The sequence below is a fragment of the Argopecten irradians genome, chromosome 3 (genome assembly GCF_041381155.1).
Source record: "Argopecten irradians isolate NY chromosome 3, Ai_NY, whole genome shotgun sequence".
NCBI classification, from domain to species: domain Eukaryota; kingdom Metazoa; phylum Mollusca; class Bivalvia; order Pectinida; family Pectinidae; genus Argopecten; species Argopecten irradians.
Genome location: NC_091136.1, coordinates 14,703,478 through 14,724,508, shown reverse-complemented (window position 1 = coordinate 14,724,508; position 21,031 = coordinate 14,703,478). Strand labels below are relative to the sequence as shown.

General features: G+C 33.2%; 1 protein-coding gene across 1 annotated transcript; it reads right to left on the bottom strand.

Annotated features, from left to right (window-relative positions):
* Window positions 1-5,356: 5,356 nt before the first annotated feature.
* Window positions 5,357-19,767, bottom strand: LOC138317631 (uncharacterized). Its single transcript, XM_069259430.1, has 17 exons — window positions 19,603-19,767; window positions 17,683-17,785; window positions 17,427-17,557; window positions 15,818-15,899; window positions 15,492-15,613; window positions 14,587-14,665; window positions 14,110-14,234; window positions 13,185-13,269; window positions 12,796-12,917; window positions 12,382-12,584; window positions 11,255-11,416; window positions 9,114-9,261; window positions 8,629-8,688; window positions 7,944-8,025; window positions 7,378-7,499; window positions 6,599-6,643; window positions 5,357-5,926 (listed from the first exon to the last, which is right to left on the bottom strand). Exons 1-17 carry the CDS (start codon window positions 19,706-19,708, stop codon window positions 5,712-5,714), a joined length of 1,992 nt encoding a protein of 663 aa, XP_069115531.1. The 5' UTR covers window positions 19,709-19,767; the 3' UTR covers window positions 5,357-5,711.
* Window positions 19,768-21,031: the final 1,264 nt, after the last annotated feature.

Below are 21,031 nucleotides of genomic sequence, written 5' to 3'. Positions count from 1 at the left end.
TGTTGGAGTCGTTCAGGATTGCATCAAACTTATTTTCCTGGAATTTTATCTGATTACTGTAGAGGGAATATCTTCCCCTGAATCCAAATAAGCTTTCCTGAGACGGGGTTGACGGCCAGAATGAACGTATACAATATGAGTGCTACCATCTCATCCATGAAACCTCCTTTGTAAGACGAATCCCAAATAAAATCCTTAACTTTAGCACTTCTGTTTGCAAGTCAGTTATTAAGGTGAATCTCCATTACGCTTAGTATCTCGGATGCCTGCCAAAGTGATTTCGTTTAGATATTTTCTGATAATTCCCTTACTGGGGTCAGATATAGTTATGTGGTAATATCCATATGCATTAAATAGTTGCAGTCATAATAAATCATTTGAAGTCATGGCTGCCTTCTTGCTTTATTCAAAATAAATTCGTTAGCCGTTATGAAGATTCCCATTCTTCTGGCAAATACGATCTTCAATCATTACACATACAAAAAGGAGATGATCATCAATTGTTATTGTTTTGTTTTGTTTGCAATTTGTATATTCGGCAACACCTTCTCTGTCATCTGACCTCTACAATTTATCCGATATTCTGCATTTCTTCAAAATCACATTTATGTGTTTCGACAGTTTCTTTTATAAGCTTTGAGCACATCTTGCATTTGTAGGTAGTGTAAGGTATACCAATAGGACATTGTGCTGATGTAGTGAAGATCTCCATGAGGATAGGTTATTTCCAATTACATGATATACTAAAAACCCGCATTAAGTGCATCGTCATTAAAACAAATGAAATAAACAAATGTGGTTAGTGTTGTGACTGGATGAAATACAGTGATATTAGAAAATTAGAGATGGTAATACAATGTTTTAAGCTGGTGATTGATTTTCCGGTTTTTAGGCGAAATTCTACACCTCATTGTCTGAATTATTCTACCATTTCATTGCAAATTTTACAGATTTACATATATTTACATATACAGACACCTAAAAACCAATTAGCCACTGTCATTTATCAAATAAACGCCTTGCACTTTAACGAAATTGTACAAACGACCGATTTAACACTAGACTAGGTAAGAATTCACTGATTTTTTGATGCTACATGATAATGCATACGCTTTCTCTTTGGAACTACTTTTTCATAAAATCGTTTATTGAGTGAGTAAAAACTGGAATATGTTCGCTTAAGACAATGAAAATAAGATATCCATTTACCCATGTATTACCGATTTCCTCAAAATAGCGACAATGCCAGACTACGAAAACAGTACCTTATCTCGTAAGAAAATTCTTTGTGTTGATAACTACTATGATGTTGAACGAAACTAATGTGACGTAAGCTGTGTAGGACTTTATTGCAGGAAAGTTAATAATAAACTATTTACGACGGACACACTAAACAATGAATTAAAGATGGGCAAAACCAAAGATACCAATCTATATACTGTCGCACAATGTCCTCTACAAATCAGATGTGAAATGTTTATTATATTTTGATTTATGAGGTAAACGACTTAGTTTATCCTATCTGTGTGAAGCCCAATCATAGTGAACACTGTCAAAACTGGATGTGACAGATAGTGGCAGTGCACAGAAATTAATATATATATTTTTCCTTGAATGAATACAGAATTAATTTTGGTATGATTTTTGAAATATTCCTGGGATGCTTTATACAGTAAGATAGTACACGCTACACTACACTTGTAATTAGTGAAAATCATTCACCTTACAATTATTGATTTTTTTTCTATCAAACTCTCGGCAAAATATTTTGTTATTCCGCTGGTTTTGATCAATATATTTCAGATTTGTTTCTCAGTATGTTTAAACCAAACTGCTACTAGCATCATGAAACAGAATTTTATGAAATTTTCTTTTAAATATTTTGATAGTGTATTTTGTTTATTGATACATGACAATTTAAGCACTGAAGAATTATATTTTATATCAAAGATATAAAGACTTAATCGACATAGATGCATTTTCTGTTAATTTGACGTATTTAATTTCAATAATTTAACTTTCATTACAGTAAAGGTTATACATTTATTATATATAAACTTAATGCGCCATGTAAACAATCCCTATTATAATACCTTCGTAAGTGTTTATCAAACTTGATATACATGAGGTGTCACTTTGCAAATTTATTCAGATATGTCCGTAGCGCTTCATTAAAAGTACAAATCTGATATAAGTTCAACGCGGGCAGATGTCACGTCTCTTCATTACAAATCAACAATACACGGTAGTTTTGTGTGTGTATTATATTCATTACATGACCAATATTTACATATATACAAAGATCAACAACAAAGACCTTGTCTAAAACACAGGTGTTGTTGATTTGAAAGGTATTGTAGATTGTTATCTTTGATAAAGGAGAAGCCACTCCCTGCTAACCGACCATTGACCGATTTTTATAAACTTAACTGAAATCACTTCCTGCAAAATGTCCACAATCATATCCAGAACAAAACTCATCAACCAATGTTGTGAATTGCAAAAATGATGTGAATCGCATAAATGTTGTGAATCGCATAATTGTTGTGAATCGCATAAATGATGTGAATCGCATGAATGTTGTGAATCGCATTAATGCGTTTGATGGCAAATAGAAATGCCTTGATAAAACGGAAAGATTTATATGAGAATGATTCAAAAACAATAAAACTACAACAAATTCTAGTCAATATCAACCGTTTTCAATCGAGAGCCACGTTTCACTAAAATGATGCCGAAATGATGGTGATATGTTACTTCCCTATATACTGATGCAGGTTATATGTTACATGTATATGCAACATGGAAATGATATGGTCTTTGTCGCACTCTTTTGACGGGAACAGAATAGATTGAATCCGTATAAAAACGCATATGGTCTTATAATTAGTTATCATAAATTCTTATTATAAATATGTACCCACCAGAGAGCCCATTGACAATCAAAAATCGGTAAAATCGTGTATAGTAACATGTAGAATACGACTTTAACGATTTTTTTATCTAGATCCGCTAAACGTCTAAAAGTGGTCAGTAGGCGCTCTGATGGGTTTGGTTTGGTTTGTTTAGTTTTACGTCCTATTAACAGCCAGGGTCTTGTAAGGACGTGCCAGGTTTGTTGGTGGAGGAAAGCCGGAGTACCCGGAGAAAAACCACCGGTCAGCGGTCAGTACCTGGCAACTGCCCCTGATGGGTCCATATTGATATGGAATATAAGTAATTTACAGATACCTTTGTTAAAAAGATGTCACGGCCATTTTGCAAGGATGGAGGACGAAAAAAACAAGTGATCAACGGTTGATCGAAGGCTTAAATCCTAACTTTTAACATTTCTATTGTTAAAAGATACCAAATTTTGCTTACTGATATAATTAATTTCTTGGTGACCATATAAGTTAATGGAACATTGATACGGAGATTCCATAATTTGACACATTACGTATATGAGTTTTCAAGACTGAAAAAAAGTTATCTAAAACATTGAAAAACTTTCAAACAATAAAAAAGTGATCAACTCAGGTTCGTCGAGGTAAATTGGGAAACAGTAAGACGTAAAACATATAATCAGTGGTATATGTTGCTACATTTGATTTACATTTTTGCGAGCACACTACAATGCATACAACACAGGTACATATAGAGGTAGTCAGAACACGCGCCTCAGGGGCAGCTAAGGGACATTTCAAACCAATGCCGGTTTATATTGGAATCTAACCAAATATGTTTACAAAATTTTCGTGACAGTCACATTTACCTTGTGAGCATCCGGTAGCATACAGTCACAGATGATAATAATAAGACAAGCACAGATTCATGTACATGTACACGTTCCATTCATATATACAATGTTATTTGTTTATATGTAAACGTCCATTTTTTTTTGTTGTAAGCATTTCAACAAAAAACTAAAAACTAAGCAATGGTAAATTCATTTTTTACTCGAAAAAAATTGCTGATTTAATGATATGTATTTATGAAGTTTATTCTTTGTTAAAATGATGATTAGCAATTTTTTCAAGATGTGTTGGTCATTCTTCTTTGAGTTCTAAAATGAAATTATTACAAATAAGATGTGCCTCTTCAATAGCAAAATATATTGCGCAATTGCGTCACTTGATACACGAATTTGGAGTTGCCCCTCTTTAGCTATTGTAAATGTAAATCATCTTAATTGCATGTATATGATAATATAATGAAGCAGAATGAATACATGTTAACAGCAACGCTGGGCAGGATTTGGGATTTAAATAAAAGTAACTTAAAGCTGACAATGCAAGTTAAAAAATATGTACATTTGAGATTAAAAAGAAATAATGATATTTTTTTTCAAAATTTGTTTCTGAGACAGCCCACTGCGTTTCTAAGGACGGGCAGACGCCATTTTGTTTGAACTCTGCTTAGATACGAGACCCCTGCCGACCCCTATGTAAAGCGCGTGAATCGAAACACGTGCGCTCAGCCATGTACATATACATCTAGCAGTTGTCAACTGTGTATCCTTACAAATACATAAACAAAACCTCTTACCTGTAATATGTGTAGGGCTTGTTTTAGCAATCAAACATGTCAACTCTTCTAAGCTGTCATTTAGACGTTTCACAAATTTAACTTTTCAATGGAGTTGCGCATGCGCCGTAAGCAACTGAGAGTGAAAAAAAAAAAATCCTGATATAATCGGTCCACATATCCCCACGTTGAATAAAGAAGTGATCGTACCCGATGTACTCGACTGGTCACTTGCACGTGACCACCTGTCCCGAACAAGTGAACGTTCCATATAAATTAAAAACCAAATGCACACACCGTCCGTACATGTGCGTGTAATATATAAACTATATACATTGATTTTTTAATGTTATTGCTTTATTTTTGACATATTTTGGGATCTAGCTGACAATATTGCTTCAATGAAACCTTGTCAAGTGAGAGCAGTATTTCTTTTCAGTTTGACAATGTTATCTCCAATTAGAATTTCCGTGTTTTTTTACTTTATTATCAAAATGGATCTCGCACATGGAAAGAAGGTATGAATTCATTCCTTACTTTTATTTTAACTTTTTAGATCTTTATATGGTTCTTGGAAACTTTATTTGAGAAAATATTGAAAGTACTAACAAATTTATTTTTATTACTTATTGGGTATATAGACCAGTAGATCTAGAGCCGGTCAAGTGTTAGTTGTTGCACCTTGAACTGCAAGCGTTCGAGTGATTGCACGTGTGTGTGGTTCACGCGCATTATATAGGGGTCGGTACCCGTTTTTGTATTCAAGCAGAGTAAAAACAAAATGGCGACTGCCCGTCCTTAGAAACGCAAGGGTTTGTCTCAGAAACGAATTTTGAAAAAAAAATATTGAAAAAAAAACTTTATTATTTCTTTTATTCTCAAATGTACAGTTTTTAACTTGCACTGTCAGCTATAATATTCAATCACTTTCGTGTATATAAATTCAATAAAGTTTTGTTGAAAGTCACAACTTGACACTATGATGTGATTGGTTGACATGTATATAGCGTCATAGACCGTATGATACGTTTGTTTTTCACGTAGCAGAACACACATTGACAAAAAGTAGAATAAATTTGGATGGAATGTCAACGAATAATAAAATAAAAAGCTTGCATGCAACAGAACAATGCACAGCCGATAACACTATTTCCACACAAGGAAGTACATGTTTTCCAAGGTACAACAAATTGAGTTTACGACTGTCACTTCTTCCCTATAGCCGGGAGTCCTACAGCGTCTGTGCACGTCGTAGACCGGTACTGGCACCTCTGAACACCGGCGTCAAACACGAGATTGTCCGGACATGGCCGAACATAGGCATATCCCTCCGAACAGCTGGCGAAGTAGTGACAGCTATCGCACGTATGATAATCCCCATTATGTCTGTGTTGACAATCTTGATCCCTGCCAATGCAATCTGAAAAAGTGTTTCTTAAAAGTTAAAAATTAAAATACTCTTATCCACTTAATGTCGGCGTGGTACATATTTTTACGTATTTTTTAAATGTTTAGTGAATAATTATATAACACATCAATACAGAACACACAAAATACGAAATAGCCCTTGAACGCGGGCACATGTATTTTAGAATAAATATGGTGAAATTGACAAAGACGTGAAATATAGTTTAGATGAAAATGGTGTTGAGTAAGCGACCTTAAAATGGAATACCTTCAATATTGTTGAAAACATCATGATATGTATTGATGTATCAATAACTGAAAACCGCTGTTTGTTTACAAAATGCTTGATGGTTGACAAATGCAATTGGTGCTCTCAACCTCTATAGCTTTCTGTTTTATCGATAATTAAGACAAATGGGTAGTTTTGTGGTATTGTTTTATGTTAATTAGAAAATATCAAAATATGTCATTTTCCATTCATTAATCATTCAAAAAGACATAATAAGTTTTCCATTTTAACAATAAAAATGGTTCACATACATTTGAACTATTGTAATCATTAAATTACTCTTCACTTGAAATCATAACTACTGCTTTCATCAATTACGAAATAAGGTAGGTTACATACAAACGTAACCATATCAACGATGTCTAATTATCTAATGATTAAAAGCAAATTACGTACCTGTGAGTGGTTTGTAGCTAGTTGTAGTCGTTATGTCAGGTAATTCTGAAACACAACCATAAATTACATCAAATAGATACACTTTACATTCGATATAATAGGTTTATGGTTGGTTAAAAGTTTAGAGTAAACTTTAAACTTAAGGCAATTCTAGAAAGAAATATGACAAATGCCTGGATAATTTAATACCAATATTTAAAGTGAATAGTCGGGCAAAGAAAACCAGTTTAGATGCGTTCATTGGCCTTCCAAAAGTTCTCACATATTAATACGAGGGTCAAGTTCTGCCTACGTTTCCCAGTTCTGACCATTGAAATAAAGAAAAGTTGAAAGCATTGAAAGCGAGGCTGCGTGGAAATGTAACCACGGACATAGTCAGCCGGGAGGACGTTTTAGGATTCCTATACTTTAAATTAATTTCTTCGTACGCAGACAATTTTTGATGAGAGATTTTATTTTTCTATTTCATAAGAAATTATTCTGGATACATTCACACTATTTTTACCGACTTTAGCCATCCTTGCCCGACTGTTCACTTTAACATACTTCTTGTCGCAAAAAATAAAATAACCAAGTGTTGGATTTTTTTATTGGTATTTATTATTAAATATCATTTTGAAAATATAAGGAATCTTAACTTCCAAATAGAGACATTGATGTACTTTAACGAAATTGAACATTTAATCATTATATGATTTTAGAAAATATCAACAACATTAGTTTAGAGTGGCGTAATTAAAACAGTTAAAAACAACGACTTTCTTACATTAATAACTTACTATAGCAGGACGGAAATGCGTGATCATCTGTCCATGTATTAGTTGTGAGGTTACACTTTTTATGGACCAGGGATTCCCCGGTGGTAAACGCCCATCCATCTTTACAAAAGACCGTACAGACCCTGACATGTTAAATAATATGAAAAATGGTTCAATATCTACATCTTAACGACTTTGATATATCTATATATTTATAATCTATATATTTTTATATTTTTTTTTCATTTTAGAACAAGTTTGTGAATAGCATAGCTACGAATGATTTGGGCAATATGTAAATCCTAAAGATATCGTAAAGAAATCCTTTCCCTTTGGCGAGGACAATTGTGTTGTAGCATGTATCTGTGAGATCGATGTAGATTTTCACAAAAAGGTATGAGCTATAAGCCATAAGCAGCTACATGGATAGGAATTTTCATCCAGGAAATGAAATTTCTTTAAGCCATTACATATTGATTTATCATAACACCCTACATCAGTTTGTATCAATTATATATAGATAACCAATCAAAACCTATAAAATATTCAAATAGCGGTGAATAGACGGAGTTATCAGAGCTACTTACAGGGATGAGCCTCTATCCTCACAGGTGATTATCCCATTCTTCGGAGGCAGTAGTGATGAACAGTAAGGCGGAGGTCGTGTGCCTGTAACAAAGGCTTTGCATTGTGATTTACAAAGGTTGCCAGATTTCAATCGTTAATGTAGTATCATCTATCAAATTTACAAGAGACTATTAATACGTGTATTTGTCTAGACAAGATTCAGCCTGATTTTGATTATATCAACTTATATTAAGAATATATATTCAAAAAATACCGAAAACGAAAAACAAAGAAATGTTTATATTGAATGATCAGTATTTTTAAAAAGAGAATAAATCAAATATATTTAGAGAATAAAGGTATGTTCTTTATACACCTGTCAATGTTTCTTTCTTGACACAAACGTGAATGCCAATTAATACTAATAATCTATATATATATATTTTTTTTTTTTGTTAAAAGTGTCCCACTTTGGGAGCGCTATCCCTTCAAATATCACATAAATTATACCTTAGGCAATGAATTTTCAATTATTTCGTATAATTACTTGTATATGGTGATACATAAACTATGAACACCGGCATTATAAAATTACTAAGCGATTCATCAACGCAACCGCAAATCAAATCTCCTGAAACGTGCAATAAAATAGAAAGAATCCAGCATTAAGAAAACTTTATATACCTGTCACGTAACAAAACTTACCTGATGACGTGGCGGGCACGGGAGTTGTGCTGCTGACAAAAGTGGTAGTCAAGACAGACTCTACAAAAAACGTTATTATGTATATAACCATTTATGATTAATAATAATAGTCCTTTGGCTGATCCGCAATTTGTTAACCACATTTATTTTCTATTCATTTATGTATTCCCCTTATAATGTTGGATCTGATTATCTCAGCTTTTGAAACCATACTGACGATATAGTTGAAATGATGAAACTCTAACCGTTACCCTAAATTAACCAAACACAATGCTTAATAACTTATGCAAAGGTAATGCCATTGGCAATCACTGTTTCGAGGAACAATATTGCTATTTTGAAGATATGGACTTATTCATAGACTTTGATTCGATTATCTGTCAAATATCATTCGGTTTTTTGGAAGAAAGTCTTGAAATATAAACAGATACGGACGGTCTCATAGACGGTAATAAGATTATCTCTCAATTATCCAGTAAACATACCTTCATCAGCGGGACATCCAAGCAGTTCCAACCTAAGTCCAATATGGTCCTTCCAGGCAATAGGGTTGATACGAACATAGCGGGCAGTAAATGGACAGGAGAACCAGTTCGTCTGTGGGTTACAAGTGTCTGTATTCCCACTGAAAAACTTATGGAGAAAAAAAGTAAATTCGTGGAATTTCCATCCCCCGCTTTCAGGACATATTGTAGGTAAACATTATTGAGGTTAGGTTTAACCTGGGTTGAAACATGAAAAAATAAACTGAAGTCATATTAGGAAGTAAGACATTTAACTTTGTTAACAAGTTTGAAGAAAATCTGTTAATATTTTTACAGCTATGAAGTGGCAGAAAATGATTTTTTATTAAATCAAAGAGCCATAACTCTGCTAATTAAGATCTGCCAAAAGTGGCGATCGAACTTGGCTAAGCCCTTAAGGCATTTAACTTTGTTACCAAGTTTTTACAATATTAGTTTCAACATTTGTTAGTATTACACAGAAACTACAAAAAATGACATTTGTAATAAATTAAAGGACCATAACTCTGATAAGTAACATCCGCTGAAAGAGTTGATCGAACCTGGCCAGGCACTTAAGCCATTCATCTTTGTTACCAAGTTTGAAGAAAATCGGTTAATATTTATTACAGTTATTGTACGGAAGTGGCATAAACTGACTTTTGTTATTTAGTAAAAGGCCATAACTCCGCTAAATAAGGGCCGTTGAAAGTCGTGATCGAAATTATCCGAGTCCTTAAGGCATTTAACCTTGCTACCAAATTTGAAGAAAATCGGTTAATATCTATTACAGTTATAATACGGAAACGGCAGAAACTGACTTTTGTTATTTAAGTAAAGGGCCATAACTCCGCTAAATAAGGTCCGTTGAAAGTCGTGATAGTAATTGTCCGAGTCCTTAAGGCATTTAACCTTGTTACTAAGTTTGAAAAAAAATCGGTTTACATTTGTTACACTTATTGCACGGAAATGGCAGAAAATGACGTTTTTTAGTAATTCAAAGGGCCATAACTCCGCTAAATAAGGTCCATCGACAGTCGCGATCGAACTTGGCCGAGCCCTTAAAGCATTTAACCTTGTCACCAAGTTTGAAGAAAATCGGTTTACATTTGTTACAGTTATTGCACGGAAACGAAGTGTTACAGACAAACGGACAGACAGACGGACAGACAGGCGGACGAACCCAAATTGATATCCCCCGTTTCGGAGAAAGCGTGGGATAAAAAACAACCATTACCGACTCTATCTGAGACCCCTGGTGTACGGAATTTTTGTCATAACGTGGGGAATTCATTTTCAGAAATTTGATAGTATCACATATTTCCATTTGCTCGGGACTGGCACTTTATAACCTTACCAACCCAAAAGAGAATTTATGATATCATAATTCTCATATTACTCCCGTTGGTGTAATGATATGTACAGCATGTATTGTGACGTCGTTTTGAACGACCTTATGATGTAATGACCAAGGGCTTTTTTTTTACCCCGAATGACGCCGGGAGTTATTATGACGTCGGAAGTACTCTCCATTGACGGGAGCAGCAGGGAATTTAATTTTGGAGAGCCATTACATCATAAGGTCGTTTTTGAACGACCTTATGATGTAATGACCAAGGGAGTTATTACCCGACGCCGGGAGTTATTATGACGTCGGAAGTACTCTCCATTGACGGGAGCAGCAGGGAATTTAATTTTGGAGAGCCATTACATTGTACATTACAGGTTGGCCTTAAACTGACAGAAAACGGAAATATAAGCATTAAATTGTCTTCTTGGGGGAATTTATGGTCCTATCATTCTCCAAGGATTGCAGACAAATTAATCATAACGCGCGTTATCCAATGTCTTGGGAGAATTATAGGACCACAAATCCCCCCAAAAAAGGTAATTTAATGCTTAAATAATTCAGAAAAACTTAATTGCAATCAGCACATGACGTCACCAGTGTTACAAAAGATTTTATGAGCTGGTCAAAAAGGATATGTTTATACTGAATGCTTTACCTCAGTCCTATATTCTAAGATCATTAATCGTATTCATTGCTGATAGAACAAATAGTGTTAGGAACATATCTGCTGATGTTAAAATTGCTTTATGGTCATTCCTAATACCATACATACTTTGTCTGTGACTGTTTCATCCCCGTACGGTACGAAAGACTTCCCGTCGACGCTGTAAAGAATCCGGAACCTCGTTACAACATCCTGGGCTGTGTCCCCAGAACTCACACCTCTGCCTTTGGTAATTATACCTGTGATTCTGCTCACCTTGTCAAGTTTTACCTGTAACAGGAATATATTTTCTCACTGCAGGGGAATCTTTGCGTCTAACAACAACAGTTGATCTATACTGAAAAATGTTTTGTTTGCCTATTGAAAAATTTCTTAGGTCATACACAACATTAATCGAATGTGTTTTTATTTTGGAACATATTTCATATTTCATCTCATTTTTTACGTCAGCGAGTATTCACTATTCTAGGCAGATTCTTTTCTCAATAAAGGTGAGCGAGGAGTTTTTTTATAATAAAAAATGCTTTCGGAAATGAGGCATTGGTGACCATTTTGAACTACCTTTTAATGTGTAAAATAGGTTAATCTTCAAATTTAATAGACAAGTTATGATATTAATTATAACACCAGTTTCTCATAATACCAGTTTCGATTTATTATATTTAAAGATGCTCCACCGCTGACAAAAGGTATTTTTCCGCTATTAAAAACAGGAGCAGACGGTTTAGTATTTTTCTTCAGTTACAAAAGTTACTCACTAAGACCATTACCACCATTGAAAAGTTTGAGCTTCTAATTTTACTTCAAGTTAAAGATATAAAAAATAATTAATTGAATCCCGAAAAAAATCCGTGCCATTATATCCTATATGGAATGAAGTACTGATTGCGCATGTACCAAAGGCGAAGTAAATTATTTCATTTTATTTTTTGTGTTAATTATACGTTTATATACACGATAAAACACCTATTATTGTTCTAATGATCAATATCATATATGCTCTGTCGGCGGTGGAGCATCTTTAAATATAATAAATCGAAACTGGTATTATGAGAGGGGTTGATGAGACAACTATTATACATGTCTTTCTTCAATATAATTATAATCTCCCTTATGGAAACGGAAATCTTAGTAGGTCATTTTTATATTTTTTAACTTTTTTTTTTCCTTTTTTTTTTGTTTGTTACTTTTTTCTATTACCATATATTAAAGAACTGTGGTAATAAGTCTGTTACCTGAATATATTGACTGAGATCGTCATTTGCCGGTCTCCAACCTCCACTCAGAAACTGGCCATTAACGTATTCCAGGTTAGAGGTCATTCGCGCTCTATCCGGGCCAAAGTAAACACCCGGTAACCCGGTCCATGACCCAGATGCCGTAAAACTAATGTCACTAATGTCGTCACTTCCGGAGATTAGACGTTCCTCACAAGTTGCTATTGGGTAAATAAACTAAATGTTTATCGAATGTAATGTGCCGTTTGGTCGAACTAACAAAAAAAATAGCTTAGGTTATTCCATTCTTTAACGTAGTGAGCTGATATTGGAGAATCTAGACCTCAAATTGGAAGTTCTTATTAATTTTTATATCCATTATAAGCATTTTGTAAATGTCCAAAATATTAATGAAAATTATGATTTACTTACATACACAGCGAGGAACATGACTTCCGGTATACCATGTGCCTGTCAGGCGGTCACAAATTCGCCTGACCGTGACGTCATGAGTCTCAAATGTAAATCCATTGATGCATTTGACGTCACACATTCTGTATTTGAAAAGCAATCTTATTTTGAGACGTCAACGCCAATAGGTAAGAGAAATGCCAGCTGTTACTTTAATGGATCGGTTTGCTTCTTATATAGCCTGTATTATTTAATGTAGTGATTGGATGGAATTTTGGTAATTCTTATTATTCCAAATTTTGCAATAGATAAAACACATTAGATTATAGATATAGCATAGTGGAAAAAACTATTTAAGAATTCAAACATTAAAACACTTCCTTTGCAAATGCTAAGTCACATGTACTCACAAATCTCCATCGTACTGACGACATGTGACAGTAGATACGTCACGTGATACATTTAAAGATCCACAATGGTTTGTAGCGTTTATTGCTGTCAAAGAAAAATATTTCATTTACAAAATGCCTGTATTTTATGCATATATTATGATGAATGTTGGTTGAAACATTCGATTCAAATATATTAAAAAAATAGAAGTTATAGGATATTTTGTGTTATGTGACTGTATGATCAATCTACAGTTATGTAGTTAAAATTATACTTGTTATTTCGCTCAATCATGGTGATCTACGATACGCTCAAATTTAAGTGAAGAGAAAAACAGTCTATTTTTTAATTAGATCTTTAATTATATCAATGTTAACATGGCCAATTAAATATGAGTTTTATTTAATGTTTGCTTTTTTAAGATATCCTTTAAAAGTCATGTTACAATTGTGAATGCAGCACCACTTTAGATTGTACAATGCTTGTCTTATTAATATAAACAAATTATTATCTTATCGTGCTTACTATGGACATCTAGTCATATTTTTTACCTTTTTGTATCATTCTTTTAAAATAGTTAATATACGGATGTATCTTACGTATAAAAAAGAAGCCTAGGAAAGAATTTTATTTTACTAGGTTTCAACATATGATACTCCTCTGCTTAATCAAGTTGATATGTTTATCTATTTATTTATAGGATCATTTAAACCAATATAGCAAACCAACAGCTATATATATTCATAAACCTAGTTTGTCACCTGAGTAAAATAAGGGAAGTTACTCTAGCAGATCTGAAACATAAACCAATTAGTGTTTTAACAGCGTAACCTAATCAACGGGGAGTAACTTGTGTATCATTACATCTCCACATGTTCCATGTCTATACATCTATTAGGAAAAATTTACAAGGAATTGATGACGAAGGCAAAACAATTGGCTTACCCTGACAGGCTTGAAATGAGAACATTCCGTCGTACCAAACTCCATCTTCTATAGAACAGACACGCTTGGCGTTGTCTATAGCAACTGGTAAATAGTATCCATGGTTACATACTGCAGTACACACTCTACAACAGAATCAATGTAAGGTTAGTACCGTTACATCTGATGGTAGTCATCGACTGATGATATTGGTGGAACATGTTAGAACTTTAAAACACTTTTGATTAAAGTAATGTCAATCTCAAGTTTGCAATATTAGAATAAAATCCATTTCAATGCTCTAACATCTTCATCCAATTGTGTTCATTTTTATTTCACCAAATTCTTAAAGGGGCGAATGAAATTCGGACATTTGAAACGGGTCACTTCACAAGAGTTTTGTAATCTACCACTCTGTATTCTTGAAAAAAGTGTTAAATGCATGCAAGGAATTTTGCTAGCGGTATGCATTATCATTAAAGAAAATAGTTCACTCACAGTTCTGAACCCTCGACTATACATTTGCTCATTCCATTTGTTGGTGGACTCGGGAGTGTGCAATTTCCAATAACTGCCGCTACAGTATAAAACAGATGGAGTGTTGCTTGATAAGTCACATATTTGTCTGTTATGTAAAATTATACGCGGTTGAACTGTCATTTGACGATGGTTCTTAAAATAATAAATTAATTACGTTTATTAAATCAACTTCAATTAAATAAATGAAATTGTAATTTAGTTCATTAGAATGGTTGTCAAAATATTAAATACAATATTATTTTAATTTTGTCAGTTGAATTTACAATATTCTCAAACTTTGTTCTTGGCAATATATATTGATTACTTTATTATTAAGATATTAAAAATGAACGTCAGCCGCTGAAGTGAATGAAGACACGTGTGTAATTGGTACGGTGACTGTTTTTTTTAAATTATACAGCTAATAGTTCTCTTATCGAGTACACTTGCCTGAGTTCCTTATATTTATGTAATCTCTATCTCTATCGACCGTTTGGACCTGACTTCTAGTGATAATATTAAATACTACTTCATGATTGTTTTGAAATTAAATGTAATATTATGTGATATTTATTCTAAAATTATTTAATGTATAAAACCTGTAAACGAATATTAAAATTTCATTTTATTTAAGAATCCCCCCTTAAAGTAACTTTTTTGAGTGGATGTATAAGCAATGATTCTATATGTAATTAATGTGAAAGTGGTGGAAGTGCATAATTGAAATGATCAATTGAAATATGGAAATTGTTATGGAAGCCCTTCTGTGAAAGGAAAAACATTGTTATTTTATATGCATATATTGAATTTAAAAAATGAAAAAAAAAAAGATGTTACTCGATTTTTTAAAGAAGATATTGATAATGAATTTGGCATGACTGTACCTTTGCATGCAGGAAGAACATTGCCAGAATTCCATTCTCCGGTTGTGACGTCACAGGTCCTCGTCACCGTGGTTTCGTGGCTGACGAATATATAACCATCATTGCAGGTTCCGGTACATACCCTTGGTAATGAAAGAAGTTTAAAATATAGCACCATACTAATGCAATAGTTTCCTGGAATTATAGAATCAATTGATCAAACTTAACACAATCAACAAAAGTATATCAAAAGGATAGTGTAGCACAGAAACGTGTTTAACCTATTTTATAATTCATCACAAAGTAGCTATGGAACATTATTGTGCAGACAAGGAAAGGTAACTCACAGTTGTGTGTCCATGTGCTCACATCTAACGATTCCATTCTCTGGTGGATGGGCCGGTCGACAGTTCTCGCTACTCAGCGATTCTGTGTGGTAAATTACTTTAAATATTGATGCCATGAAACTTTATTGTTAAAACATAATTTATTGTTTTACAAAAAGTTCGTTAATACACTTAGCCGGAAAATCAAGCTAAGATGAATTGCATCATAAGTATGGCACACATGTGCATTGTTACGCACATTTATATTAGACATTTCGAAAAGGAACAACCCTACTAGATATTCTAGTCTTTTCGTAAATTGTTAAGCCACTTATTGTGATAGTGCTTATTGACATTGATTACACTTATTGATAGTGTTTATTGACATTTTATTGATAGTTTTTCATTGATACCAGTTTGCACTTATTGATAGTGCTTATTGACATTGAGTGCACTTATTGATAGTACTTATTGACATTGAGTGAACTTATTGATAGTGCTTATTGACATTTGAGTGAACTTATTGATATAGTGCTTTTTTATATTGAGTGAACTTATTGTTAGTGCTTATTGACATTGAGTGAACTTATTGTTAGTGCTTATTGACATTGAGTGAACTTATTGATAGTGCTTATTGACATTGAGTGCACTTGTTGATAGTGCTTATTGACATTGAGTGCACTTATTGATAGTGCTTTTTATATTGAGTGAACTTATTGATAGTGTTATGACATTGAGTTGATAGTGCTTATTGACATTGAGTGAACTTATTGATAGTGCTTATTGACATTGAGTGCACTTATTGATAGTGTTTTGAATTGGTGCACTTATTGATAGTGCTTATTGAATTGAGTGCACTTATTGATAGTGCTTATTGACATTGAGTGAATTTATTGATAGTGCTTATTGACATTGAGTGAACTTATTGTTAGTGCTTATTGACATTGAGTGAACTTATTGATAGTGCTTTTTATATTGAGTGAACTTATTGATAGTGCTTATTGACATTGAGTGCACTTATTGATAGTGCTTATTGACATTGGGTGCACTTATTGATAGTGCTTATTGACATTGAGTGCACTTATTGATAGTGCTTATTGACATTGAGTGAACTTATTGATAGTGCTTATTGACATTGAGTGAACTTATTGATAGTGCTTATTGACATTGAGTGAACTTATTGATAGTGCTTTTGCAGCAGTCATTGATAGTGCTTTATATTCACATTGCTTGCCTTTATTTAAATAGAAAATGAATATTATATTAATTATGTGATTGGAATTAATTTGGAAAATTTAAGTAAATGCCTAAGGGCAATTTCTACATTTAGAGAGTAATTTAACTTTATTGATTAAAGTAACTAAATTTCTTTCGATCAAGGAACTTTATGACTTTTGAATAAATTTTGGTCAAAAAGAAACAATGTGATGTTAACATAATGGAGTGAATGCTGGTATCCTCATTCATCTCTATTGACTTCTTGGAATATTAAGAAATTTGTGATGTTGCCAATTACACCCATTGGTGGGGCGGTGCATCAAATAAAGCCGTGACCTTAATCGCAGTAGGCCTATGTGTTTCTGTTATCTTAAATAATTGTTAGATATACTTATCCGTTGTCGAAACGGACCTAATGAAACGCATTGGGGGAGATCATTTCCACCATCAAACCAATTGCCATCGATGACGTCACATACTCTCTTTTCCAATGCATTCATAGACAGGAAGCGGAAATCATCGTTACAAGTAGCAACGCATGCCCTGTAACAAAAGATAATTATATTGTAGCAAGGATCTAATTTGCATGTCCAATTTTACCTCATTTATGCGGCCGAGTACTATTCAACATCATTTGATACCATAACTATTGTCCATCCATTACTTACAGAAAATTGCCAGTCTCCACACACGACACGTTCCCGTTTTCAGGGGGAGACATCTTCTTGCAAGGTATCTTTGTTGAAACTGTCGTGACTGCACCTTGTATTACTGAAATGTAAAATGATATCTTAATTTAATGTTGCTGGTTTCCAACTAAACGCATATGTTGAGTGGAAATTCATGTCAGTCATTATAAATACATCGGCTTATTTGAACGTTTGGCATGAAAACGCCAACATTAAACACAGCAAGTTTTGACTACGTATTTACTTATTTTTATATAAAGATCAATACATATACCCGCTATCAATCACGTGTGTATTATCAGGTAAGTTAATTAATCACGTTATTTTAACATATATTTAAGGTATATTCTGTCAACGTGCGACAAATAAAGTAATGAAAAAAGTTAATCTTCAGATGTTTTTACCATTTGATCTAATAAGAGTTATTTGCTTCTTACAGAACACTGTAAAACGCCATATTCTAATTTGATACAAAAACGCCACCATTTCGCGACGCTAAAATCTCCCAATTTACGGTTGTCAGAAACGTTCCGATAATCCGTGAAGGTGTATTCTACTCCCTTTATCATAAATGTTTGGCGCTATCATATCAGTTAATAGTGTAAATATTTGTCGTAGGTATACAAACAGTCCTCATCTCATTATCATTTATCAGAGTTTCCTCCCTTGGTTTTTGTTACATCATCAGAATGTTTGCTCTGACATTTAAGCTTGGATATGTCGGAAATGACTGATATATCGCTGTTATTGTCTTTTGAGCGGTTGATTACGTAATAATACCTCTAGTGTAAATACAGTCCAGATGTCATACGAAAACATTATTGCGAAAGTCAGTTCCCACATTCACAGTATGACTAGCACAGAATTTCTTTTCTTTTCTTCAAATCTTAATTTAAATATTACTTGGGCTTTTTTAAAGAATTGATCTCTCCGAATTAAAATTTGTTATCATGTTGAATGGCTATGGTACAGAAATTACTTTAAAATTAAAACTGAAACTCTGTGTTTAAACAAGAACTTAAATTTCAAAATGTGAATGTGTGTTGTATTGAGTGAATGCAATAAGTCATATTCTACCGCTGAAGGTATTTTGATATCATTGATACAAACATCGATTACAATACATAAAGAAAGTCATAACGGAATCTATTTATTCATAAGTTTTTTTTCATAAAAAAGGAGGGGGGAGATTGAGTGATAGACCGGGACATCTCTTAGAAACAAGTTATTGTGGTTAGAATGAGACAGGTGCTGGGGTTTAATACGGATACTCTTTGATTTCAGAAAATTATATTTTCAGATGTTAAAGACGATGGCAATGAAGTAATAAAAATGCTCCAAACTTGCTGACTATATGGGAGAAGAAATTATTTAGAGAAGATGTCCGACATAGAACAGAAGAAACACGTTTGTGTCTGCTTGCTGATAAGTTTCACACATACATGTATACATTTCTTACACATACTTTATTTTAAATACGATGAAAGCTTACAACCTTGTTTATACTTGATGCTTTTAATTGTAAATTATTGTAAAGATTCGAAATCAAATAAATGACACTCAAACTTACATCTTGCATTATAAATGAACTATTATAATTGAGACGTATTAAATCATTAATAAAAACACTTATATGTTCAATTGGTCCAGCAATTATGTGAATTTATCAATTCGAGATTTTTTTTTACACAGAAATGTCGACAAAAATAAAAATAAATAGCATATTTGCAGAAATGAAATGATAATATGAAATTGCTTATTTTATATCATATGTTTTTGCAATAGATTATTGGCATTTATCGATATCAGTTAATAGAACAATTTATAGTTCATTTAGAATTATATCAAAACGATAATACTAATGATAATGAAGTTACATTTGAGTACTAGTCTACTTACCAGATATATTATCAAAGTAAGTTATGATTACTAAAGTTGTGACAAATTTGGTAATGGACATCCTAATTCCGGGTAGTGGACTTGGTCCTTTGGGAATTTTTAGCATACTGTCCGAAGGGTATGGTCATTCCTGTCCTTAGCCATGGTTGTGGCCAATTTGTTTTATCCGTCATTTATCGTATGGTCTTTATCGCAAAGTTTTCACCAATACAGGTGAACGAATATTGTAAATATGTATGCTTACAGGCCAAGCCAAGTGAAATATCTGTGTTGACATATAAAACGGTTATTGGAAATGTGAGAATGAGTATCACCTACACATTAAAAACCAAGATTGTATTTCCGGTAGTGGTATTACGAGGTTTTCGTTTTGTGAGTTGCGAGTAGCTTATTGAAATAGTGAGTTGCACGTTTAGAAATCTGAGTTGAAAAATGCAATTAAAAGAAAACTTCAATTTTCGTCTTATGATTCAATATTCAATAAGGAAACAAACCGCCATTTCTTAGTTTTTATTACCATTAACAGGGTCATGTGCCAGGTTTGATGATAGAAGAAAATATGAGTACCCCGAGAAAAGCCACCGACCAGCGGTCAATACCTAAAAACTGTTTCACATGTGATTCGAACTTGCGAGCCAGAGACGGGGGGTTTGTGATAATATAGCTGGACATCTGAACGACCCGGCCATCACGATATCAAGGGAACACAAACAGCCAATCTACAAACGTATCCGTATGACACCTCCAGTCAGAAAAAAACATTCATCATGACATGAATAGGATAGTAATAGCTAAAAGTAAATGGATGTGAAGGAAAGTTATTACCAAGAAACACAATCAGAAATACATGTAATTTTTCAGCAGATATTCAGGACATTAAAAAGTCTTGCATTTTAATTATGAAAATAGAGATAATTTATGAAAACATCTCAAATAAAATCTGTTTATCATGGTGAAGTTAATATGAAGTATATCTGTTGTATGAGATAATGACAGAATATCAGAAATAGAGAAAATGATACCCAGGGGGAATGTTTTCTGATTTTGAGCGTGTAGGTTGTGTACTGTATTTGTGTAAAGGAGGATTGAGAGGTGTTTATGTACAAGATGTATTCAGGTGGTGATCACCACCTTGCATGAATACATAAAACATGATGAATGTGTGTGAAGATTGAGAATTATTTTGTGTGGGGACATTTTTTTTGTAAAGAAGCTTACCTTGCGGTCCCAGCACTTTCAGTTTTGGATTAGTCTGGGTAATAAAATTACATTTATGTTAAAAAGATTGCAAGTTAGACTAATTCATAACTCGGTTTGGTGTGCATAGTCTTGACATACAATTTAGATTAAATTTTAAATAACAAAATCATTAAATTTTGAATAACAAAATCATTTTTATTTCTATTTTTTATTGTAAAATATCTTTTTT